General features: G+C 40.0%; 1 protein-coding gene across 7 annotated transcripts; it reads right to left on the bottom strand.

Moving 5' to 3' along the window:
- Positions 1–88: 88 nt before the first annotated feature.
- LOC110978547 (COP9 signalosome complex subunit 1-like) lies at positions 89–26,315 on the bottom strand. 7 transcript variants are annotated; one of them, XM_022233627.2, is made up of 14 exons: positions 26,147–26,314; positions 23,153–23,242; positions 22,577–22,755; positions 21,657–21,824; positions 20,631–20,766; positions 20,444–20,527; positions 19,722–19,862; positions 18,763–18,857; positions 17,990–18,176; positions 17,434–17,571; positions 16,788–16,874; positions 15,743–15,790; positions 13,119–13,143; positions 89–1,191 (listed from the first exon to the last, which is right to left on the bottom strand). In XM_022233627.2, the coding sequence occupies exons 1-14, from the start codon at positions 26,174–26,176 to the stop codon at positions 1,169–1,171; spliced, it is 1,431 nt and encodes a 476-aa protein (XP_022089319.1). In that variant the 5' UTR covers positions 26,177–26,314; the 3' UTR covers positions 89–1,168. The 7 variants fall into 7 exon arrangements, with proteins under 7 accessions (XP_022089319.1, XP_022089321.1, XP_022089320.1 ...); XM_022233629.2 differs by lacking the exon at positions 13,119–13,143 and adding an exon at positions 3,760–3,807 and having other exon boundaries at positions 89–3,225; XM_022233628.2 differs by lacking the exon at positions 13,119–13,143 and adding an exon at positions 3,760–3,807.
- Between the last annotated feature and the right edge of the window lie 210 nt (positions 26,316–26,525).

Here is a 26,525-nt window from a genome sequence, read left to right as displayed (position 1 = left end):
TTAGTCAGTGACAAAAACTGCAAACGCAGAACTTTGCAGATTGGTTTTTTGGGGGGAGGTGCCAATAAAACATCACAGAGAAAAGCCATCAGTATCCCATTTGGTACTTTTATTCAAATTTCCAAATGTAAAATGTGGACAACAACAGTTTTGCTTTGCTGAAGGCCCAAAGCAAAAAGCATATACACTTAAAAGAAAAAAATCATCTAGTCTTGCTTGTTTTTAAAAGTAATACATGTTGCTGTGCCATATATGCCTTCCGATCACTGAGTGTCATTTACATGTACAAATACCTGGCGATACAACCAAGTGTCAACTGCACTGTAACAATAAATCCCATTACACTTCCAACATACATTAAACAAATTAACTGAGGGATAAAAGACCAAAGGACAAAAGAATACCCATCAGTGACCGATGTACATGTACATGAATTATTTAGCGCAGAAAAGATTCAATAAATAACGCCGATGACAATGTTCACGCAAGTTTATTCTTCAGAAATGCAGCCGTGTAAGTATAATGGTCACTGCAGTGACATGTATCCAGGTGTACATGTACGTATGAATCCTTCGGCAAGTTCTTATATCAACCTTTTTCTACGTATCTCCTCATCGATATTATTTATGCATAAATATAGCAACAAAACAGGAAGCGCTTTGGGGAAGCTCCTGTTGTACATGCACTTCTGATCCAAGTTTAGTGGTTGACTTAGGAACTGCATACATCAGGATGGATTTAGATCGCAAGCCCTCAGGATATACCTAAGAATCTTACATACATGTATATGGGTAATAGCATGCTAATGTTATTTGAGACGTGGTCCGACAAATTGAGTCTTGATTTTTTTGTTTTTCTCAAAACATCTGAATGCTTCCTGTACATGCAATGGGAAAAAAAATGGGATATCTTCACTTCCGCATCTCATCTAGACAGGCATATCCTGATAAATGTAGACATTACAATTTAGGTGACCACGTTGACAGTTCCTAGTAACTTCTACGGTACAAGACTTTTTTGTAAGAGCTCGTAACTTTGTAAGTAGTTATTGTGACTCACTTTGATAAGTTAAGTCACAATATGTGTACCTCTACATGATGTCTGTCGGCCTGTCAGTCAAGTACATGTAGGCGTGGCTGTGCTGATCCCTACCATGCTGTCTGCTGCATTACAGCCATCCCTTGGCAGGCTCTAAAAACCAAAAAGGGGAAATATTTACAGCATTCAGCTCTCAACTTCCTACCAAGAGACCCTGCAGCGTGTTCCTACAGCACAAAACAATGATCCTCTTATTTGTTTACAGTCAGCATTCAGAAGTCCTTCAACAAAACCTTGAATTTTCAGTATTCAGCACTAAGTCTTTTTTGTTCAGACTAGCCACAATGGAACTTACAAGAAGTGTAATCACTTAAACAAAAATTGTGAATACAAAAAAAGCCAAAAAAAAACCAAAACCACCAGTAACACAAGCATATCTCTCTGAACCAACACAGGAACTACACAAACATCGTGGCAAAGGCCGGCACAACATGTTTATAATGTACTGCTATTCTACATGTGTAGAGTATCCATATAAGTTGATTAATACAATGAAAACCAAAAAACACAAATATAATATACTAAAGTAAAAAAGCCCCCCATTTTTTTTTTTAATCTGGAATCTTGATTTCCACTTGAGTGCCAACTTCGTGCTTGGGTACTCCCTTTACATGAGTGCCATTGCCCTCATGCTGCCACAGCCCATGCAAAGATGCCATGTGATCATTGGATCATTCAGCTGATGAGTTGATTGCATGTACATGTACATATGTGTGCATAAACCGGTGCTCATGCATGTGAGCACCAGTGAACAGGCCACTCGAGCATCATCTACTGCTTCTGCATTATGGTCCATTGGGGCTCATCAGTCATGATTGTATCACACAAGGGTTGATAAAGGAGAATGCCCCATGTGGCAATATTGTACTCATCATTAGAGAAACATGTCCGACACAAGGACAATGTACATGTGTAACATGTTGAACAGAATGTTGTAAGTAGGACCTACATTTGTACACTGGGCACACTACTCAATATGATGGACAATCCAATGCTACTAAACATGTACATGTAAGAGACACAGACCACTAGAATTACACAAATGATTGGCAACAATGGTTGGTTCTAAGCACATAATGCCAAGTTTGCGGTGTCATGTTGCTGTTCATATAAATTCAGAGTAGCACTTTAAACATGCAATCAGTGAAGGTCAAAATATATCAATTTACAATGCTAAATGTTAAATTCCTCTGCTGTTGGTAGGTTCTGCACTTGATGCTGCATTTGATATATATTGGATTCTAATCAGCCAATGAGATTCTACAGTCCAATACCACAATGTAACTAAATGGGATAAGAGTGAAAAGAGCATGTGCCATCCCTTACAGCCCCTCACCCCATATTCCCCTGCATCAATTTTGGAGAACACGGACTACGTGTATGGCTCTGTATTGTTTGCACAGTACATGTACATACAATAACACAAAAACCCATTAATGCCTTCTCCACTGGATCAAAGTTCTATACAGTCAGTCAATCCTCAACCTCCATAGCTGTTCCCATGCAAATGTACACCTACAATTGTTCTCCCACTATCAGGTATTATAGGAGTATAATTGTGCGATCTTTCAGACGAATCCTGCAGCATTTCATTGGCCATTCCCAACGGCCCCTTGATATGGCAGAAAGCATTGTGTTGGGTTTTGTACAGAGTGACTGCCATGGAACAGTGGTTACATACAATCGTTCTTCTGACACTGGTGCAGGCCACTGTCAATTACTGGTGTTAGTGTTGCCATGGTCACTGAACTCATATACATGTATATTATGGCAATTACCATTACATGTGTGAAGAGATACTTCAATGCAGTGGTGTATCCACATTCTGACTTGGGAGGGGGACAAAGTGGAAACTTTTTCTGAAACTGTCCAATTTTTTGCTCCAACCATGAAGGAAAAACTCCCCTCCTCTCTCAGAGGAAGGCACTGCTACTATTCGTAACATGTTGCTACTATCATTTCCTTAAAAAAAGAATTAACCGTCCCAAGGGGATCAACTCCCTTCCCCGGCCCTTCACCAAGCTGGCTACACCACTGCTTCACTGCCAGACATCCCACTAAGTGAGAAGACCAGAAAGCCTAGCGATGAACATCAAGTCATCAGTGACAGAGAATGAGCTGGTATTACTGCCGTAAAAAAAAAGAAAAGAGAAACTAAATTTGCATCTCTCCAACTCAAGATTCCCTCGAAATTGCTTCTATTTTTGCTGTGGCAAGCTCACTGGTTGAGCAGTCACGATGTCAGCACTCAGCACTCATACGCAGGAGGTCATTCCACCCAGGTAAGACTGTGGTTTTTTTTATCTTGGGTTCTCAAGGGGCACTGAGTATACAATGCTTCTGAAATTACACCACTGATTGGCAAAATCCAATATGTCACCCGATAACACACAATGAATCCATTTTTTGTCCTCAGTAAGCTCACTTTACATGCAGTCTGCATATAACAGAGCGCCAACTTAACGTGCCATTTTCAAGCATGGCTCAGCTTGGCATCCTGATAAAAATGAACATACTGAGTTGTGAAGAATGCTATTAAAGTATATTTACATCCTTCCCTAAGCTCTCTTAGGGAACATGATACATTTTATTTAAGGAGATCAAACTTATCCACTTAGGGATGGAGGATGTGAGCCACATTTATGTTACTCAAAGACTTACTTCAGCTTTTGTCTGATTTCAAGGCTGTGCCTGCCCTTGGGCCTGAATCTGAAAAAATAACAAAAGAAATCCCCTCAACTCAAAAACAAAACAACAAAAGCAACAGAAACTGAAACGAAAAAAGGGGATTTTGATAAACAGCATGGCACTGTGTATGGCCTTGCCTTGCCTTCGGGTACTCCTGGAAAATATTTTCTGTGAAGTAAAACTCACACTTAACGGTCAGAAATAAAAGAGACACGCCAAACGGATGGTTGAAATGTTAAATGTCACATTAGTCGGCACAGAGCTTGATGGTATCTGGAGGTCAACTATTAGGCATGGCAGGTACCTCCATTAGATTAAAGCTGAGTGAATTTGTGCCTAACACAATCAACTGCCGTGGAAAATGGCAGCCTCAAAAAAGAAAGAGATACAGGCATGATGGCCCCCATTACAACTTGTGGCAATCTGGTAAAAGAGTGCAGTTTCCGATGCGGTCACAACTGTCCTGTCCATGTGATTCAATGCCATCCATTAAAGAGGATGTAAGAAATTTCTCATTGAATCTTTGAAAAGCAACTCTTGTGTTCAGCTCTGTCTGTGTACAGTAACAAAACTTTCTATAAATTTACGAGTGAAATGGTGATATCACTTAACATCTTCTTTAAAAAACGTGAACCGGTGATATTATCTTTTAAAAGCAAAAGAAAAAATGGTGATATCATTTCAAAAGAATTATAATAATTACAGAGGTGTTTGAGAACTGTGCACTTTTTGAAAGTTTTTACTGGGTCACATAACATTGCATTGAGTCAATGACCTGATGTTATGCACACTTATACACTATTACAATGAGCCGTTTAGTACATGTACCGACCGGTACAATTAGGCTCCCAAAATTGTACAGAAATTCCTCTAGCCCAAACTTGTGGCTGCGGCTGTAAAGGGCACATCAGCTATGGAACCCACCAGCTACGGTACACAGTGGCTGTAGCCACTTCTCATAGACATTTGCGTTTCTTCTAAAAGCAGCTGCCTACGGATCAAAACCACTCCCTCTTTTGATCAGAGATGAGATTGGAAGAAAATAAAATACCAATCCGTGAAATGATCCCCACGGGTTTTGAGGGATCCACCAGCAAGGATCATAGGGACATTCCTGTTGGCGTAATTATACAGACATCCCTTAAAATACCCATTCCTTGGGCTCTTGCTGACTTTTAACTTACCAACACCTTAACACTAAACTCAAAATTTTCCAGATTTCAGAAGTCATTTTCAAAAATCCTGAAATCGAGAGAAATATGACAAATCTCAGCCTTGGACATAACGGAAATGCCGGGGATATTGAAAAATACAGCATTTTAAAATTGAAAACAGTTTTTAAACGGGTAAATGTTGTACATTGAGTCAAAAATCAAAATTGCATCATTGTTTCTCAAACGTATCACAGACATCCATGTTTTCACAAAGCAGAGTGTACATGTAATTTTACAACTGGTGCTCTAAGAAGTCTTCAGCACCACAAAATAGTTCACCACACTTTGCTTCTAAATCACACAAAATGCATGAAATGGGGTCGATGAAAAGCCACGCGTGCTGCAAAGTACACAAGGCTTGTGTTGACAGCAAGTGAGTGCATAAGGCCAGTATTGATTGGTGGGTCATTCAATACCGATGAGGTGCTTAGCATCATCTCCAAGACAAAGTGGCTGTTTGGGAATGCACGCAGATATTGACCTATCGTCGTCTCTCCAGCCCGAGGTGTGAGATAGATGGCTTTTTCAGTGGAACAAACAACCTAAACACACTACTTTAAACTTGTCCGAAAATACTTGGCTCAAATCTCTGGAGAAATGTACTGTGACTTCATATTATCTTCTTCAGAGAAGTCACACTGCAAGCTCACCAAAAGAAAGTCGGACATGACAGGAATGACAAATGATTCCAAAAGCTGGGACTCCTGATCGCAACAATACAGTTAGGCATGAGTGTCAACATGGGACTCACACTACAAACATCAATCTTTTGTGGGAAAAACTAGATTTTGAAAATATCCAAGAGACCAATCTGTCTCTGAAAACACACTTTACTCCAAGTTGAAAGTTGAATTTAACCACTCTTAAGTACCAATCGGCACATGCTCTTATTAAATGATGCCTCTAGACTGTACCTATTTTCAAGTAATCGATAAGAATTAACTATTGATCTTTATCAAGCATATAAATGGTGCAGTATTTGTGAAAGCATAGTAGTGTGAGGTTTGAAAAGGACATGAAAGGTCTTTTTTTAATGACCACCTGTAATGCTCCCATGAAAATGTCTTTGAAACAACAGGTGGGACAGCAACTGTTCACATAATTCTTTGTCCACGGATCAAGTTCATATACATTTCAATGAAAGACTGATATATTAAGCACTGAAATTACACACATTCACACATGTTCATGTATTGCATAAAAACAGATTTGTAGCCAAAATGACATTGTTTTGGTCGGCTAAGCTTCACTAGTACCACACAAATTGGCAACATGGAGGCTCTGAAAGAAATGGTCATTGTTTCACAAACTAAACATGCCGAAGTTGACATGAAGACACTGCTCAAAGCTGCAAACTTGGTCCAAAATTATTATACAGCTCTCATTCAAACTTAACCAACACACCCACCCTCACTCGAAGGTATTCATTAACTACTCTTTGGTGGACAGACACAATTTCTGACAAAGTAAGTACCTTGCCTGAGGACACACGCACCCAAGTGTGTATTTGCCTGCAACTGGGGACTTCCTATTGTTCCTCTTTTGTTTGTACTTTAACTTTTTTAGAAGACCACCCATATGTTTTGTACACAGTTGTCAATCGGGGACCCTCTGTCAATCGGGGACCCTCTGTCAATCGGGGGCCTTATTGTCCTCTATTGTTCAGGGTCCCCAATTGAATGCAGAAACAAACTCACCACCATCCCACATACACAATGTCTCCCTACATGTGCAAGCTGGACCGTGAAGCCAAAATCACAGAACTACTATAAAGGACTATGCTGATTATTTGAGCAGCTTTTGAATATTCAAATATCATTAATCAATGGATATGAAAATCAGTGTAATAAAAAGAAAAATTCCATGATTTGATTATGTAACTGTATTCTACATGCAAACTTTAAGGCAGCTGAATGCATTACATGTACATCTCCTTCAAGTATGTCATTTCTTAACTTGTAAAAAGATATTTTTTTGCCTATTTGATATATTTTGTTTATACTTTTGTGGGAATTTGGTAAAACCAAATATTTTCAGAATATTCATTTAAATGGAAGGTCAAATAGTTCAATACTCAATTATTTGAATTGGCCAAGTCTTAGGAAATACCCAAGGTTCTGGAGTCTTCAGTTGGATACAACAGGGTACGAGATCAGTGCAATACACAAAGCTCACAAATAAGATAAGGCTTTGTGGATGACAAACCAAAAAGGAAACAAGTGCATCAGGCTGACGTAACAAGGTCAACAGAAATAAATGATCCCCCTCAATTTCATCCAGTCCCGAAAGCAAAGCAATTAGACAGAAGGTAAAAAGAATCCAACACAGCCAGTGGAAGTTGGGATATTGCTATCGCTGTTGCATGACGCACAGACAAAATGAGTCTTGTGTATGGAAGTTTCTACGTGACGGATGGCCAAAGCGTGATAACTGGGGGCTGGTGGACTTGCACTGATTAAATGGAGTAAAATAATGGACGGTCCAAAGGGCAGCAATTAGTCAAAAAAGGAGTATACATCTGTGACTTTTCAGGATGCAGCCTTCTTCTGCAACATCATGAATGAAATGAAACCATACATCCTGCACACTGCAGATGCATCACAGCTATTGTGGAAAAACATCTGAAGTTAAACGCGGGGGCAAGTTGTTCAGTCATCACACTGATGAAGTGCCTACAATCCCTTGTCAGCAACAAATTTATGACACAAAAATCCAAGAAAATGAACCAAACTCTACATCAAAAGCTACACCTATAGTCTTGAGAATTAAAGGCACAATATTATCAACTGCTGTTTTGGGATGACCACTACACTTTGTGACTTTGAAATTCCAGAGATGACATGTGGCAACTGTGTCCTGAAGCCCAAACATTTATTTACCATTCACAAAGTAAATACACGAAACAGTCAAACACACACTTAAAACCTTCAATCTTTTGTGGGAAAAACTAGATTTTGAAAAGATCCAAGAGACCAATCGGTCTCTGAAAACACACTTTACTCCAAGTTGAAAGTTGAATGTAACCACTCTTAAGTACCAATTAGAACATGCTCTTATTAAATGATGCCTCCAGACTGTACATGTACCTATTTTCAGAGATGAAATGTGGCAACTGTGTCCTGAAGCCCAAACATTTATTTACCATTCACAAAGTAAATACACGAAACAGTCAAACACACACTTAAAACCTTCACATCACATGGCAGAATTAGGACCTTTAAGTGGGCCTCTTTTCTCTTAGAGGCTTTCATGTTAAAAGAGAAACAAGGGAAGATGAAATATGTGTACATGTTTTGCTTGACCAAGTTACATGTACGTGTACATGTAGGCATGGTAGGTGTACAGAAAGGAAAGCCACTGGATTCGAACCCCTGACCGGGTCATTCCATGAGAGTGGGGCACAACTTGTCATGGTGTCAATAAGCCATTTGCGAATTAAATTTGAATAAAATCTGGTGCACTGAGTTATCTGACTGCACATAAACATAATGATTTGAATTCCTCAGACTAAAGACACTGTTGCTATACCTCGTGATTCGGGGCAAGCGACCACCATCCCTGGAATGGACTGGTTCCTTTGTGCCTTTCTTATCCATTAAGAACAGTTGTTGCAAAGCATCTCTTATGTAACTAAGCAAAAGCTTGCCCAAAATCATGAGGTATAGCAACAGTGGTTTTAGTGAGGAGAATTCAAGTTTTTACGTTCATGTGAATTTAAAGAACTCAGTGTACCAGATTTGGATCAAAGTTAACTCCCTAAAGGCTTATTGTTACATGGGTTCCGTAAAAATGAACAGCTATTTCCAGGATGTGGATTCCAAGTTGACATTGTTATACATCTTGCAAGGCTGAATACAGAGGTGTGTGTTATTTTTACAGAGTAAATGGCCTACTCTACAGGTCATGACAGATGGTAAAAGTTACCCATGTAACAAGGATGCCGTCACAAATTGTGCCCCAACCTCATGGAATGACCAAACACTCTCATCACAAGAATGATAAGGATCTAAGCTTAATCGCCAAGCACTGCTCACCTCTGGGGAGAGGCATGTTGTAGTACATACATGTACATTTGTAAAGTGGCTTGCCTAAGGACACGGATGGAAAAATGCTAGCATCTGCGTACGTGAAAATTTGAACCTGGATCAAATTTTGTTCAGCAGCTTCGAAGAGGTTCTCATTTGGCAGAACACCAATCAAAAGTTACATGTATATCCATACAATACATACAGGTATGTATGACTTTGGGAGCTTGTAACAGTTTTTTGTGTGTGTCAAACAAATAGTTTCTGTGCTAAGCAAATTTTTGACCTCAGAATCTCTATGAAATCAGCTTCAGCTGATCCTCCAACCAAGAGATGGATGACCACACATTTGTTCATGAATGATCCCCTTAGCTTACAGGATAATTACAGTGGAAGCATATACACTGACTGTCACAACAACTTTTCCATTATTCTCAACTTTGTTCACTATGTTCACGAAAATCACATGCTACACGAGGACAGGACCTGCACGTATCCCTGGCCAACATGGACATTTCGGGGGGTTTAGATAGCAATCACAAATGCTCGAAAATTTGCATGCAGCACAACAGCTGTACTGCATTATGACCTTTGAAACACATTTGTACCCACACAAAATCTGACAATCACATGACTAGCATGAATGCATATCTTCCACTGACCATCAATGTATAAAGTTATGTAACTGTCATTATAATCTAAACAAAGAAACACAGTTTCAGAAACCAGTGTATATGAATTAGGAGACTGCAGCTTCAAACAGAGCACACATGCAGGTATGCATCACAAAAATTAAACCTTCATTCACAGTGCATGATATGTCCCAGGTAAATGCGATCTCAAACACATGCTAGGACTCTGTGCATTAACAAGAAGGCGCTTTCTACATTAACACTAAGAACTGTGGGCAATTTCACTTGCCAACATTCGTGATGCAAGAAATCAACCAAAAATGTTCCTTCAAAGGACTAATTTGTATAGTTCAAGTGTTGAAGGTACAATGAACAGAATTAGAAGTCACTGACTTGGCAGGTCACAGATAATAATTTGTGTGGAATGCCATCTCTTCAACCCTCGAGTGTAACAACTTTCTTACATTTAAGAACTCATGAGGCATGCATGTAAATGAGGTGCCACGACAGTAACAGCATCTCCTAAGATTAGTCTAGAGACATGTGCTAACGTGGAGTCCGTGAAATAGATGCCCTGACCTATTAATGAAGTCAAATTTGTAAGAGGAGAGACTTTTGGGACCTTATATTCCAAAGAGAAGGGAAATCCCTTTTTTTTCTTTTCTAAATCTGCCCTTCTTGAAGTATATCACTCGAGGCGCAACATAACGTCACAAACAGCTTGTACGTGCATCAGCATGAAGATAGGGATCAGGGCAGGCTCTTTGGCTGTTATCTTCCTGTTTTGCCGCTTACTGCCCTGCCTACAATGGAGATGCTTGCTGTTGGCTGGATTGGCTCCCAGGGGGATTCAGGTTAGAATCCTTGGATGTCTTCCGTCCGATCAACCCATGGGAAGAGAGCAATGGCATCCTAAAAAGTACGTTGCACCTGGCTCCAATCTCATCTCTCTGAGATGAATCTCTCGTTTTAGGACATTTTGAAAAGCACTGCAAAGACTTTGATGTTTTTTCACGAGAGTTGAGTAACAATGGACATGTACATGTAGTTTTGCAGTGGGACTGAGAATCTGTGCACTGAATGGTAATAATGTGTATGGTCGAACACAATGCAAATGTGTACACGTATACGATGCCACTTGCTGCATGCCAACGTTTTAAACCTCTGACGACAGATTTTTTTCATATCGCGGCCGCACTTTTTCCAAACTGATCCTATATGACTTTGAGGGCTAATACTTTGACATGAAGTCCACTAAATATGAATGCATCATTTTCTAGAAATACCTTTCTTAAATTGTGTTTCATTTTTTTTATGGTATGGTAAATATTTTCAACTGGCTGTGCACAAAACTCTTAAGACAAAGATCACAGATGGCAAAAGGAACTGCTTTGTCTGACTGAGCTAAATTTTTGAAGATATACAAAGCAGGGAAATCATTCAATCTCTCATTGCACAGCCAAGATCAGGCTTTATGACAAAATAAAAATAGCCTATTGAGGGTTGGACATGTATTCAGAAAAGAAAAACCACCCAAACTTAATAACCATAGCAACTATCTCACAAGCTTGATTCATTTCCCACTGGAGGTACTGAGCTTGTACGGAAGCAGAAATCAATAGAAATAATGCTGACCACAACAATGATTTCAGCTCTATACTGCGATACAGCATACATTGTCACAGATGTACAAATAAAAACGTTTAAGTGTACAATGGAAAAAGAACAATTCCACCTGTCACCGTGTGTACATGTAATTATTCTTTTCACTGCACAATGTACTCATGTTTTTCACACAATGCCTGAATAAATACCCTTTGTGTACAAGTCTTTTTTTCTTTCTTGGTCCACCATAGAATCTTGACATAAAATTGTCGCATTTCAAAACAGTTCAGGCGTCAACAGATGTTGTTGATTTGTTTCTTATATTAAAAACATCAGCATCACTTATGAGCTCAGAAATTTCTGAGGTTTTGGGTGAAGAACTGCATTACAACACCAGCTAAATGACAACTGCACACTCAAATAAGCTCCAGCACAGTTCCACTATTTTGCACTTTTTGTGGTTGGTACACGCTATGTATTGATGCAAATGTCTCACGTTGTGATCGGCAATTCACAGATCAGATGATAGGGATTTATTCAGGTGTTGTACAAAAGAATGGAACCCTGGAATGACGGAACCCTGTTTCATGGCATGCTTAGGTACTAGACTTTTGGCCAGGCTGCAACGAACTGCCTGTCTGATAGCCTGGAGCAATCACATTTTCATTTGGGCAATTAAACTAATTCTGACTAGCTGTCACCTTGACTTTGAATATCAATTATAATTCCAGTATGATAAAAAATAAAAATATTCCAGTCGTGTTTCAGTCGTGCCAGCTTCACCCCACACTGCCCCATGCATGTGTATGACATTCCAATCAGTGCAGCTGTCATTGATGTTGATATAAACAAACACCATTTTCTCTCAGCTGATCAGGGTTTCCAACGCACATGTTCTGAAACAGCGTCGCTATTGGCTGAGAGTACTGCTTTTCATTTTTAAGAAATTTTGTAAACCTATCAGAATTAGGCTTATTTAACAGATTGAGTATTGAGGTTGTCATGTCATGTCAATCATTCGTGGGATCGTAATTATTTGGATGTCAAAAAAAGTTTGCAGTAAATCTAATTTTTGTGGTCTACATTTAGCAATCGACAAAATCTTCATCCTACAGTGCATAAAAGTATTATTAACCCCATAATACTGCAATGTCAAATTCCTTATCCAAGTTGATTATAGGAAAATTCTTACACACCAAAAATATTCCCACCTCAGGCACTGGTTGTTGAACCATGTGCATTCATCGCCGCTGTTCTGTCGGTTGCATGTACGCTTGCTGAAAAAGATGTGCATCTCCTTCTTTTTTAAGGGGTTACATGTACGGGATGGAACAGCGGCAAAGGGACAAGACACGTACATGGACATTTCATAAACACTAAGTGACTGACTCATTGTGAGTTTGATACAATAGGCCCCTATCTTTTATTCACTTTTAATTCACTACACAATGTATTTTTCGGCCTGTGACAGATTTTATTTTAGCTTGCGCTGTTTACTCGCAAAAGTGGCAGTATTTTTGAATTAATGTTAATTAAAGACTGCATGCATGCAGTTATATGTAGGCCTAAGTTAACCATAATAATCATTGGGCAAGTGTTGATCTAATTTGGGCAAGCAAATTTATGGCATGGCCTGCCCGATCGGGCAAGCTAAAAAAAAACCAGAATTTCGTCAGGGCCTGCTTTTTGCCCAAAAGCAATGAATTCCCCAATGACACATGGCTCCATGCAATAACAATCTGCATGGGGGGGGTCACCCAACGTCTGGTTTGCCTCCGCATGCCTGTCCCAGGGTTCCTGTAACTCTGTGAAAATCTGGGAGAAAATTGATCTGGATGGTGTACATGTATGCTCACCTCCGTTTACACTCACATTGGCAAACTACCAGTGAATCCAGAAGGCAGTGTATCAAAACATACAAAAGATACAGTCAAACATACAGACAAACTCTGAGCGTGGCAGTGCTCATGGTATGAACTTATTAACTACTGCACAGAGACTATCTCCTGACATTCATCTTGGATAAATGCAGGTTGGAGATACTGCAGTCTTCAAGTCCTTGAACTGCAGACATTTTGTCAAATGGTGGTGAGACATTTTGCCAAATGGCGGTAAGACATTTTGCCAAATAGCGGTAAAACATTTTGCCAAATAGCGGTAAGACATTTTGCCAAATGGTGGTAAGACATTTTGCCAAATGGTGGTCATAATCCTATTGGGATTAAAAATCATAACGTTTAAACTGACCCAGATCCGAGAAAAATTTCTGTCATGTAGGTGAAATAGGTATGGACATGATGGCATGTACAGACACACCCACTTCATAGCTATCAGAGGTGGTTACCAAGACTGACACTGGGCGCTATTGTTTTCCTTATCCCTTTTTTGGCACTGTTTATGCTGAATGCAAACCTCAGACAGGACGAAATGATCTTACAACTTGCCACCCCATCCTCCAAAACCAAAAATAAAAGGACACGCCCAACCCAGTCTTACTCTTACACAGACGCCCCTAACATGACTGGTTTCATCATGCCATGGGACAGAAACAAATCGTAAAACATAAAGACTTGGAGACTATCGACTAGGTCTGGATAATTACAGGAAACGAGTTGTAAGTGATGCAGGAATTAGCAAATCCCACAGAAACCTGTTGGAATACCTGTAGGTTGAAGCAACAATTGTGTTGGACAACAGCACACAAGTCACACACTTTCCAAGACAAGACAATCAATTAAAGCTGGCCATAGGAGAAATAGCTCAGCCATTCCCAACCAAAGAAAGAGTCCATCCAGGACAAAAACAACAGAACAACTCCAGGCACTGAATATCTAGTATCTGCAGCACGTTTTCATTTGCATGAAAATAAATACTCCATAGAAACAACTTTGATAGATGTTGAATCACTTGGAAATGATCACATATCAAAACAACAGAACAAAAAGTAACGAGGAAACAAGCAATAAAGCTCTGATGTAAGAACAGGAATTATGAAAGCGTACTCCAATCACAGCACTAACAAGAAAACTGAAACATCTAAGAAGAGGGAATGATCAACAAAATGAACATACAACTCCTCTAACAACAATGCTATGAGAAAAGGCTCAATCTTTATCACGTAACACTAAGACAAAAATGCAACACTTGTACCATTTGTTCAACATTTACAGTGAAAGTTTAAAAAATACGTTCCACAAGTTAATGATGTCGCATTCACATCAGGTCAAAGGGGACTAACATAAACATATGGGATGAATACAAGATAAACACAATCCACATTGACTTTACAAAGATCCCTCCATTATGTACATATTTTGAGGTGAAATGGTCATCAGTTTTAAAAACCTATGTGCACTCTGCAAGGAGAGTGTACTCTGGACAAGATGTTGTATCTTGGATGTATGCATGTTTGATTCTTCAACAGTCATTTGCAAAAGTTTATAAAGACCACCTGGAAATTTTTTGGTATTTGTGTCACTAGTCGTGCATTACATTGTCTCAATGAATGATTACATAACATGTTTTTATAGTTGTCCGTAACATCAGAGTCGTGCTACGGGCCCATCTGAAAGAAAGTTTTTACAAAGGCAGGTCTTGTATAACATTTTGTCTGTAGTGCAGCGTGGGTAAAAAATAGTAAGTCTAAGTTATCAAAAACAGAGGGCACACTAAATATAAGACGGTAACAATTTCAAATCAAGAAATGAAGTCAACCATTTGTTCAACCAAGATGTTAAGATTACGCATTGAAAATAAATATAAGTTGCCATGATTAATTAATTTCAGTTTCATTCTAGTTACAGTTAGTGCATTATGTATGTTCGGTCCCAAACTTTTGCAAATGACTGTACAGTCTGGCAGCAAAACCTGTGTGAACTCAGTGCTTACTGAACTTTACCTTACGCATAGTGCGAACGCACAAGAGAAGGCTACAATCTGGTTGCAGGCACTTCGTGGCATACATGCAAATAAGTGTGGACATTCCTCATTCTGGTGAGGAGACTACACAGCATCATCTACTATTCCTGCACAGTTCCATACATGTAGGTATATCTACTAATCATAATTTACGACATGATTTCAGGGCCAACGAAGAACATTTTACACGTGTCCTACTTCATGCGCATGCTTGGGGCAGAGTTCATGCAACCCAGTTTTTGTAAGCCATGTCCGAATGACTTGATTACGGCTGACAACAGCACACATATCTATGGGGGAATGGATTCAGCCACTGGACAGCAACTTTCTGGCTGCGGCCAAGTAAATTGGGTGCAGCCACATTTTTCATTTGTTTCTAAACCACCAAAAGTACAGCGTTTGAAATGCACAGGGCCCACAATGCAAGTCCACAATGTACGATACTCATGCACAGCATGGAAGAGAAGAACGCAGGTTTACAACTAAGTTCCCTCAAGTGAGATACCAATAGCAATCCATCGGTTGAAATTCTGCACAATTGCAAATCTTATTGTGAGCCTACCTTGACTATAATGTTGTTCTTCAGCATGGCTGACCTCAGTATCAAAGCCTGTATCAAGATATAAACATGATTACTGACAGCTGGGAATGGAACTGCACATCACACACTCACATAAGTACAAAAACCAACAGCAGCTGCATTTGTTTATCTGCAAAGTCCTTCCAATTAACAAAAGCAAATCTGAGTATCAAAAGGGACAAATTTGAAATCATTCCATCTTGAATGAGGCTAGATTGTCATTCTGGAAGAAACTATACTAGTCTGTACATCAAAGATAAGCTGATCTTTACCACAATACACTCAATTGAAAGCAGCCAGGTCAAGCCACAAGATTGCACTTGAGCTCCACATTTATTTTCATTAATCATAATTTCTTTATCAGGTGTTCAACTGACGCAAGCTTTTTTCAAGATGTATCGGTGGTCGAGTGGTTAAGACATCTGCACTAGTAAGCAGGAGGTTGTGGGTTCGAGTCCCACCCGAGTAAGCTTGTGAGGTTTTTTCCCAAGCTCTCGGACAAGCACTGAGCATACAGTGCTTATTAATATACGTTGGGTAAGGGCAAAAAACCGTTATATATATAATTAACATCTCCCCAACGCAAAAAAAAATACATCTTGAAAATAGTTCGTGGTACCCGCTGCTTCATTTGACTCGGACCGGCCAGCCGACCCCGGCATGCTCGGTGGTCGAGTGGTTAAGACATCTGCACTAGTAAGCAGGAGGTCGTGGGTTCGAGTCCCACCCGAGTAAGCTTGTGAGGTTTTTTCCCAAGCTCTCGGACAAGCACTGAGCATACAGTGCTTATTAATATATGTTGGGTAAGGGCAAAAACCGTTATATATAATTGACACAAGCTTGACGTGAAGATTTGAAAGGTGAAAAACTGTGACTGGGCTATTCACTGTAAGACTGTGTGACATATAGCATTATATTTTTCAATGTTCAAACCTTTCAAAACATGTTAATCTAAAATGACCTTGGAGTGATTTTGATTTGTTGAGAGCCATGATGCTGTTGTCCTTTGCGAAAAAAGTGACAATACCTTTGTTCGTCTCTGAAATGCCAAGCCCATTGCTAACGACTTCTCGAAGGTGGAGCTTCTCTGGTCCACGTCCCTGGCATACAGAATCTGAAAGACACAAAGTCAATTCTTCCAATCTTAGTCATCGGGATAAAAAAAAATCACAGGAAAAACATATGAGACCTACCCTTAATAAAATGAGTCTCAAGTCGCCTTCAGAAAGAATCTTGGTTGATGTAAACCCACAACATTTTCACCCATGTAGAATCCAATCAAGATATCAATATCAGTGACGCATTATGCCCAGTTTTCTCTTTCTAAAAGCAAGCTACAGAGGAAAAAGGCCTAAAGACTCATTTTGTGGGATCCAATGAGAAGCAAGGTTTATTACAGGGAAAACATCATTCATTTCTGGTCTAATCAAAATTTTCAGTGTCTAGACATTCTCAGTGTCGTCATGTACAAACTGACCAAAAACACTATAAATGTCCAAAAGTAGAATGGCAAAAAGTAGACATACTTCATCATCTCTCTCTTTGTTTCATTTTTAAATCTGACATTTTACCTTCATAAAGCATAAACTCACGAAAACTCAGTACAACCAATGAACAAAGAGTTGCACAAATATTGCAGAAATGTGAACAGGCTACCTCAGATAAGCACAAACCTTGTTATGTGAGTCAATTCTAGCATTGATTTGATCATCCAATATGAGCTGCATCAACTCATCCTCAAGCTCTGATACTGTTGTGTTAAACGACGCCGCCATCTTCAGAAGGTCTGCCGACACGTAGGGACTGAAATACTGTGGAGAAAGTTGAAACAAAGTCAAAATTCAGCCTGTTTAAGTTTGTGACCAGTTTTCAACAGAATGTGCACAAGCAATGCATTATGTCAACGAGTCCAACTTCTTGTAGTTTTAAAAGTACTTTTCTTTCAAAACACTGCCCCTAAAGGTAAAAACTTTCAGGGGCCCTTAGGTGGGTCCCAGACCTTGTCTTAAGTATTTGGGACTGCGCAATAGGATTATCAACGTTCCTCCTGCAACTCTGCGCTCAAAGATTCTCAAACCCAACCCCCCACATCCGAAAACTCAGGATCCGCCCCTACTTCGGCTGCAAACAAAGACACAGATGTCATGTCATTCACATGCTAGTGGACCAGCCCGTACATATATATACACAACTGCACTGGAGTATCGCCTTCGTTTGTTCATCCCATACCTGTATCAGAGCTCTGTTCCTGATCTGTGAGTACAGCGTGTTGACGTGCGGTGCCAGGTACATGTCTAGCAGTAGGTTATCCTTGATGTCATCCAGGAGTTTCAGGCAGGATGCGTACTTGGACTCATAAAACATGAAGATAATATCCCTGAGCTGAGGTTCCAGCTCAAGGAACAGTTTGAAAGAGCTGTATGAAAGAACAAATACCACAACACTTACGTCTGAGTCGTTCTATAAATTTGAGGACCAATTTTTATTCTGTCCCTGTTACGTCTGCCATATGATTTAAAGCTCATTGTTTAATTCCAAGGTTGACTAAGTACTGCAAATTACCTGCAAACCAAACAAGAATAGTTTGAGATCAATTTCAGTGATCAATTTCAGATGGTATATATGTCAGAGGTAACAGGGATGGAAAAATGTCACACTTTGGACCCTAAATTTATAGAATGACCCATCTGTGAACTTGATGCATGGACCCCCACAAGTAACAGAAGGCACCCTAAGGGCTGACACGCTACCCGCAAGCATATCATCCTCACAACCTGCACTGTGCGGACATTTAAGTTCACATGTCCATAAAAAGAAGACAGTGCTTGTTGGAAGTTGGAAGTTTAACGGAAAACCAGTTTCAGAAGAATTCTAGGGGTTCGAATCACCTGTCCCAAAATTTGAAGAAAAAATTCAAGAAACCATGACTGAATATTAAAGAATGTTCACAGCATGACTAAAATGCCGAGATAAACAAACCCCTCCTCTACAAGTCGACCTACCTGCTAGAAATGACGTTCTTTTGCAATTCCTGCCTATCAAAGGACGCCAATGCACAAAGACCACCGTACATAGCCACATTGTTTGGAGACAGCAACTGGGAAAAAAAGAAAGAGATTCACACAATGCAGAATTACACATTCAAAAGAAATTCCTTGTTATAAATTTGTTCACAATATCGATACCACTGAATTGCCTGTTTCGGAAACAAAATCCACGTTTCCAAAATTTATTTGAATAAAATTTTTACTGACTGCTGCATGTTTCTACATTTCCTTTAAGCCAGTAAGTTACCTCAGTCACATGCTTATAAAATGCATGGTCACTTCTTACATCTCAATAAAAAGCAGTTATATTAAACAATTATGTTCTTCCTGGCTTTTGAAGGTCATCAAAAACTTGCAGCAAGCACTACCTCTGCTGCACACATAACATGCTGTGAAGAAGCCATCTTGTATTTTGAGAGTGCACATAAGGTCCTACTCAGCCTAAGACATATCGCGAGATATGTCTTAGGCCAAGTAGGACCTTATGTCCACTTTCCAAAAAACTTGCAGAGAGCACTACCTCTGCTGTACACATAACTGCTGTGAAGAAGCCATCTTGTTTTTTAAAAGTTTGAATGGCAAAACGTGATCGTGAAAGTTTGGGTACTTTGTGTCTCATCTTCAAGTTACTGAGCATAAACCGATGCTAAGAAAAGTGTGGGGAACTTGATAGGAAGCAACATGCAAACTATAATAGGAAATATCTGTAGGAAACAATGTCTAACTCAAATGGCTGTGGCTAGATGTAACACACCTGTCTATGAATAGTGGCTACAATCAACAGACAGTGGCTTCCATATGCACATATGTTATATGAAGCCGAAGCTTAACTTTTAAGAAACGGCTTTATTCCCCCCCCCCCATGTAATCTGCTCCAAGTGGTGGATGAAGGTTCATTTTCTGTGAGAACTCACATCAGGAAAGTCACAGTGATCGAATACAGCCTGCAGGAAGTATTTGGCAGCAGGCTTGTATTTTTTCATAGCAAGTTCCGCCAGACCGGCCGAGCACTTCAGCTTGGTCACGATGGTCAGATTATCCTTGGAATCACGCTGCTGAACAAAAGTGGAAAGAAACACAATCAGGATTAATTGAATAAAATAAAACTGACTCACCCTTAAAAAAAGGCACACCAGGGCTCAACTTACTGAGCTCTTGGTTCTACAATGACAGTATCCAGAACCTGTACAACTTCACATGAACTCTATAGTCTATGTATGTGGGAAGTTTCAACCCAATCAGACAATGGACATTGGTACTTCACACCAACATGTGTTTCGGATATTCCATAGCAATGTACACAGCAACCCACAACAGTTGTGAGAAAGAAAATCACGTCCTGTAGCAGGCAAATTGACAGGGGTGAGATTGACCCGTGATAAAAATAACTGAAGACAGCTGAAAAATGCATAAAGAAGCTGAACTGTGAAAATATCCTATATTTCTAAACACAGCCAGTGAGGGGAAAAAAACTGAAACAAAAAAAGCTAAAATCAGCTAAAACGCTGAGAAATCTCACCCCGGAATTGATATGCCAAATGCAGAATCAAATTTATCCATGTTTTAAAACAGAACGAAACAAAGACTACAAGATTGTTCTGCTTTGGATATGCAACCTGTAACTTTGGCTACTCACGTGTCCCTCTGATATCTCTGGAGTTGCCTCGGCCTTGTTGACATAGCTGAGAACATGGGACCAGTTCTGAAGATGAATACTGACCTAGGTATTCAAATGTACATGTAAATTCGACAGGTAATGTATGAATATGCATTCATTTATGAATTTATGAGTATAAGGAAGTAGCCAGAGTCAAAGTACAAACCTTAATCACATTGAGACACATGTTGACAACATGCTTGGCGCTGGTACAGTAATCCCTGGCTCTGGAGTAACACTTGAGGGCGCTGCTCAGGTCTCCCTGGTCCAGGTAGTGATCGCCAAGGTCATCATGCCCTCGCCTATATAATGGGGTATGATATAAATCATTGTCATGAAAAGATCATATAATGAATAAATGTGGACATGAGAACTAAGAGAGCTGGAAAAAGAAGCAATGATCGCAAAAAGAAAGACATGCCAGTTCGCTCGGCTCCCAGCAGGAAAATTTACTTTTCACAACCAAAATAAAATTGATACAATTAGGGTTGACTTACGTCAGTGAATCGACTCAAGTCTAACTCAAAAATTCTGGCAACTTATGAACAAGTCCAAATGGGTAAATAATTCAGCAAGCAAATGACTTGACTCAAGTCATTCACAAAATCCAATTACTTATTGCCTTACTACTTCATGTTACACATGCATTTAAACTTTGCTACCAACGCAGGGTGAAAATATCAATACAAATGAATAATTAATGAATCACAACCCCATCTCTGTTTGTCTTGTGCTTAGGTGCTCACAGGCTTTTTGTATTTGATTTGAACTGACTAATACATACACGTGCATCGCAACTTTACTCAACTCGTAAAACTCCAAATTGATTTGACCATGTTGACTTGATTTTACTTGTGTCAATCCATTAAAATGACTCGACTCAACTTGAGTCAAATGAATTCAGAGACTTGTTACAACACCACTACATGGCCCAGTTTCACAAAGCTGCAAAGGAGAAGTTACTGCTTTGCAAATTTATGTGCTCAGCAAAAATCAGCTGAGAACCAGTTACACCCAGGCCAAGTATACAAACATTACAATGCATGCCATTTTGGCTGGTACCTGCTGAAGCAGCTCATTTTGGCTTAGCAACTTTCTGCTTTCAGACATGTTATGACAATGGCCATTGCCGCTCTTCTGAGTAGTCAACACAGCGCCCTCTACCGTTCAGGCACACAGCCTATAGACTGACCTTATGCTCTCTTTGATGGAGTTGCTCTTGTAGTTCTTGAGATCCGTGTCCAGCTTTTCTAGTTTCAGAGCCGCTTTCTTGTTGGTGGTTTCAACCCACTGGGTATCAAACGGCGGAACATTGTGGACGACCCCAGCCACTGCGTCAGGCAGGATTGAAGTGCTTGAACTGGACAAGTTCAATGCCTGAACATTAATTTCTCTTGTAAAATTTCTAGTTCAAATACATGTACAAGTTTGTGGTAAGAATTCTCTGTACAAATGTTGCTCAAGTGAATCTCATGGGTCAGTATAGGTAGCTCCTGTGGTCATTTGACAAGCAGCCCATATATCTCATTATTCTCAGGAGTTTTGTTTATTCTGCCAAAAATAAAATACCATCTGCAAGCGATTAGCTGTAGTAGAAATATCTAAGGATTATCCATAGAGTACTTTGTACAGCGGGAAGAGGCAGGGCTGTTGACAATGCATGACTGTGAAGGAAGCGGTGGTTCAAGGAAAGATAATTTGGGGTTTTGGTTCACTCTATGTGACCCGCTCAGCAAAAATGAGTCACATGTCTCCAGAGCCTAACCGTTCTGAACCCAGCAGGTTTATGCATGCTTTCAATGGTCCCTCGGGCGTTAAGGTTAAAGGCCTTTGAAAGAAGCTTGCACAGTGTCTAGGAATTCTCAACATTTTAACACTGACACAACGTCCATTTTCATCACACCAAACTGAGCGACACATCAAAACAAATAGCTTAAATTCCTCAATCTAAGACAAAATAAAACTCAAAAAGTGGCTCTAGTGAAAAAGTCAGTATTGGCACTGTAAAACACTTGTTCACTCACAAAAATTCCCTGGTCAACAGAGCAATGAAACTGTCCCTGATCTCCACACCTTCGCGAAAAAAAATTGCTGCATGAAGTTCACACTTACACGGCTTCTGTCAGCTTGCGTTGGATATTCTGATACATGGATGTGTTGTAGGTGGACTGGGTGTAGCTAAGAGCTATCCTAAAAGCTTCAATCTTCAGCGAGGGGCAGTGGGCAGCCACAAACAGCAGCCGATTGATCTTGGCCAGGCCTGTGTAGCTGGACGCATACCCATCCAAATCCTGTGAAGGAGTCAATCAGATAAGTGATTCTCCTCGCTAGTTAGATGCTGCCAGGCTTTTTGGCAATAAAAGGCAAAACACTGATAAAATAATTTTGCCCTGGGAGCCGTGCATACATGTACATGCACCTGGGGTATTATAAAAGAAACCACGGTTCAGCTGATTGTGTAGTCTCTTTCTGCAGATTTCATTCACTACCTATTTAAACGAATGATGCCTTGACATTTCAACTGTGTCTAGCCTTTTTATTGTTATGCCTTTGAACTATGGTGGTAATTTTTTATTTGACCCTAACATGCAAGAATCCTAAAAAAAATGGAGGATTCACAGCTGCAATCCTCACTTTCTGTAATTGTTAGAGATGTCACTTTTCAATTCCAATGTACAATGTACTTACTAATGTTGGGTTGTCCACCATGTAGGTCAACTCTTCTGGACTATCGCTACCTTCTGGTTGCATGTCCACCTGCATGGCCTCCACTGGACCCTGCAAAAGTGACCATGCCATAACGTCTCTCACCCTCGTACAATATCCTGATCCCAGGTTACCATGATTAGTGCGATGGCATCCCACTCAAATATCTTGTGTGAACTGGAGATTTTACCGTTTTTTTTCTTTTTGGGCTTGATGTGTGGTAAAATTAATATCTAAGTTTCACTCCACCAATTTTCTGCATTCTGGGGATAGTCCCAGTTACTTCACCAAATAATGACAATAAAGACAAATTTTGAAGAAGGGAGTTCTAGTGCTGCCGCCTGGGCCCAAATGGGGTCTAGGAGCAGAAGACTGGTGTAGGCCTACTGTGTAACTTACAAGTAGGTTGCTTTCGAGTCAACTCGTACCTTGTACATGTATGCCTTGTACCTTGGACGACTCGTACCTTGGACAACTCGTATCACGGACAACTCGTACATGTACCTTGGACAACTCATACCTCAAGTAAAGACCACTCGTACCTTCATGTTCACAATTCAGTTTCAGCATGTTCAAGGATCAGATTTGACAAACTTATCAAGGAAATATCTTCATAAATCTCCCAGAGAGATCTTAAGTGCCAGCATGACTGTGCTTAGTAACTTCTTTTTTGGGGGGGGGTTGTTCTTAATAAAACTTTTTATGTTTTTATTTCTTGTGGAAATGTTTCTGGACTCATTTTCAAAAATCTTTTTTGGGGGGGTGGTTGCATTCCTTATTTAAATTCTGTTTTAGACAAGTTACAACTGACATTACTTTTAATATAAACTTTGAAGTAAATGAAAACATGACATAACTCCATCGTCACAGTGGACTGCAAAAAATAATTCACATAAGAATAAATCAAACTGCTCTAAATTGATCGACAACATAAGTGATGATGCAAAAATTGGGTCCAAAATATTTTACAATACCGATACAGAATTTCGAAAAAATTAGACACACTGCCGTTCAACGCAATAGTAAAGATTTTGAATTGCATTCAATGACAGCCGGCCACATTGACCAGCGCTAGTTGCCTGACCACTCACATGCACGACACTGACGCGTCTCACATTAACGGGATAACAATAGGGATGGCAGAGTAGCAAAAATGGCAACGAACAAGTGGCTAGGAAACCACATTATTGCTCAAGTTGATTAGAATAATAATAAGCTCTGACTCTGAGACTGAGCAAGCTCCGATTTCTGTGAAGGTATGAGTTGTCTCAGTACGAACGGACGAGTTGTCTGTACTGGAGGTACAATGTATGAGTTGTCCAAGGTGCAACTCAGCAAAGATACAAGTTGGTATAATTTAGTTGAGTTGATGTACGAGTTGTCCAAGGTTTGAGTTGTCCAAGGTACAAGTTGACCAGTTTCCTGTTAGTTAACGTGATAGTGATTTGTGCTTTACATGTTGTTCATGTTGTTGAAATATTGGGCATGATTGAGTAATATCAATGAATTACATGTAGCCCCAGACTGGAGGGCCAGTCTACTGGACTACCTCCATATCCTTGACCAATGCCAACACAGTCGGGATCTGTTTGGTCTGGGAACCAGACTGCATTAAAGACGGTGATCCCAACTGCTGTTTAATCAGTGACTATGTATCACTGCTTTTAATAAAAGCCTTATGTATGCGTGATCCCAATGAATATGTAAAAAAACAGCAGCTGTCATATTTTCATGGTGACACATCATGTGCAAGACGGGGATTGGACTACTGGTTGGACGAGTGAATGGTGTGTGCGCAAAGAGTTATATATAACTCTATATCTGTGTACACACCACGTGCCGCACTCTGGCAACCAGTTCACACTCAATCCCAAGTATCGTATGTCTTTCGTTTCGCATTCATCAACGTTCTCTGGCAATTTCATGCTCTGGGGACCTATGTAATAACACTGTCTGGCTCCTAGGCCAAACAGATCCTGACTGTGTTTGGCATCGGTCAAATGATCGGGAGTTAATCGCTGTTGTAAACGATTGGCTGATGTGAAGATGACCAAATCAAAACCAAAATTTCACGGACTTCTACAAACTGGAAATCGCCCATATTATTACATCAATGGCCAGATGAGGTGAATGAGCCATTCATGCTAAATAGGATTCATAGATGGCATTGTCGCGGAGTCTCCACTTTTTGGGTGGACTGTTGTGGGGTCCAAGGATATGGGGCCTACAGAGTAGATTGGCTCCCAGTCTGGGGCTATCATTTATCAATGGACTGTGTTGTATCCATCACTTCATGTGTGCCATCCATCAATCCTGGCTTAACACGAACATGACAAACAGGCGACCAACTGATGATGACTCGATACTACAGACATGACAGACTGCCAGCAGATTTCATGAAATAGGGTGCAGACCACTAATTCAAGTGAGAATTTCTGGCCAGTTCATTAGCATTAAAAGTGCCCCCCACAGTATCTTTTGAAAAAGGACATTGTTTGGCCCCCAAAATGGTGAGATTGTGTAAATCATTATCTGGATCAACTCCCTGGGTTTTTGAACTTTCATATAAGAGCAGAATGGCTAAAAACTGCAGTTGAAAAATTGGTCCTAAGTGCCCGGGAAAGTCGAGGGTTGCCATTTGAAAATGGCTGCAATCAGACTTCGGAAAAATCATTTTTGGGGGGTGAGTTTGTTTGGTGTGAATAATTAAAAATGTAGGCCTAAAATAGATTAATCCACAAAAAATTGAAAAGAAAATGAAAGATTAGTGACCCGACAAGAATTTCATTTGTGTATCAGAAATCTCAGGGACGTTGGCGTGCATGTTATTGGGCCTTGAACAGTGCTGATTTTACACTGTTTTCGATCGGGTTTGAATTAGGAGACTGTGGTCGCGCACGCTCCATGATCAAGGAGCAAACTGACATTGCTTGAAGTTTAGCAAGCTGAATTTGGCAACCTTAATCATTCGCTTACCTGACCAAATATCTGTATGGGAAGTGGCATAACTGTGCAATGCGGATGCACTCACTCAATCGCTGAAAACTTTCGAAGATCTTTTCGTTTTGAGGAAACAAGAGTTTAGCAAGGTCTTTTCCTCCCGCGATCCCGTATCGTCCGTCTGCTGAGCGAGTGCATGGCCTGGTTCCCGTCACGTCTTATAAAAAGTGGGTATTTAAAGTGTGATTGTGAGATCGGGATCCAGTCTACAAACAATGCATGATGACTCCCTCTATTGTTGAATTAATTTGTAATTATTCTGTTTGTCTATCATAAACCGTAGCTTTTGAACTCAAAACGACAGTCGCGTAAAATTACTCTGTACAGTGTTTGAGTTTTTCATGTTCGACTTCAC

This window comes from Acanthaster planci, linkage group LG07 (assembly GCF_054643075.1).
Source record: "Acanthaster planci isolate LZ-2023a linkage group LG07, COTS_SCS, whole genome shotgun sequence".
NCBI lineage: Eukaryota > Metazoa > Echinodermata > Asteroidea > Valvatida > Acanthasteridae > Acanthaster > Acanthaster planci.
The sequence above is the reverse complement of the archived record's forward strand: the minus strand, read 5'-3'. Positions and strand labels throughout refer to the sequence as shown.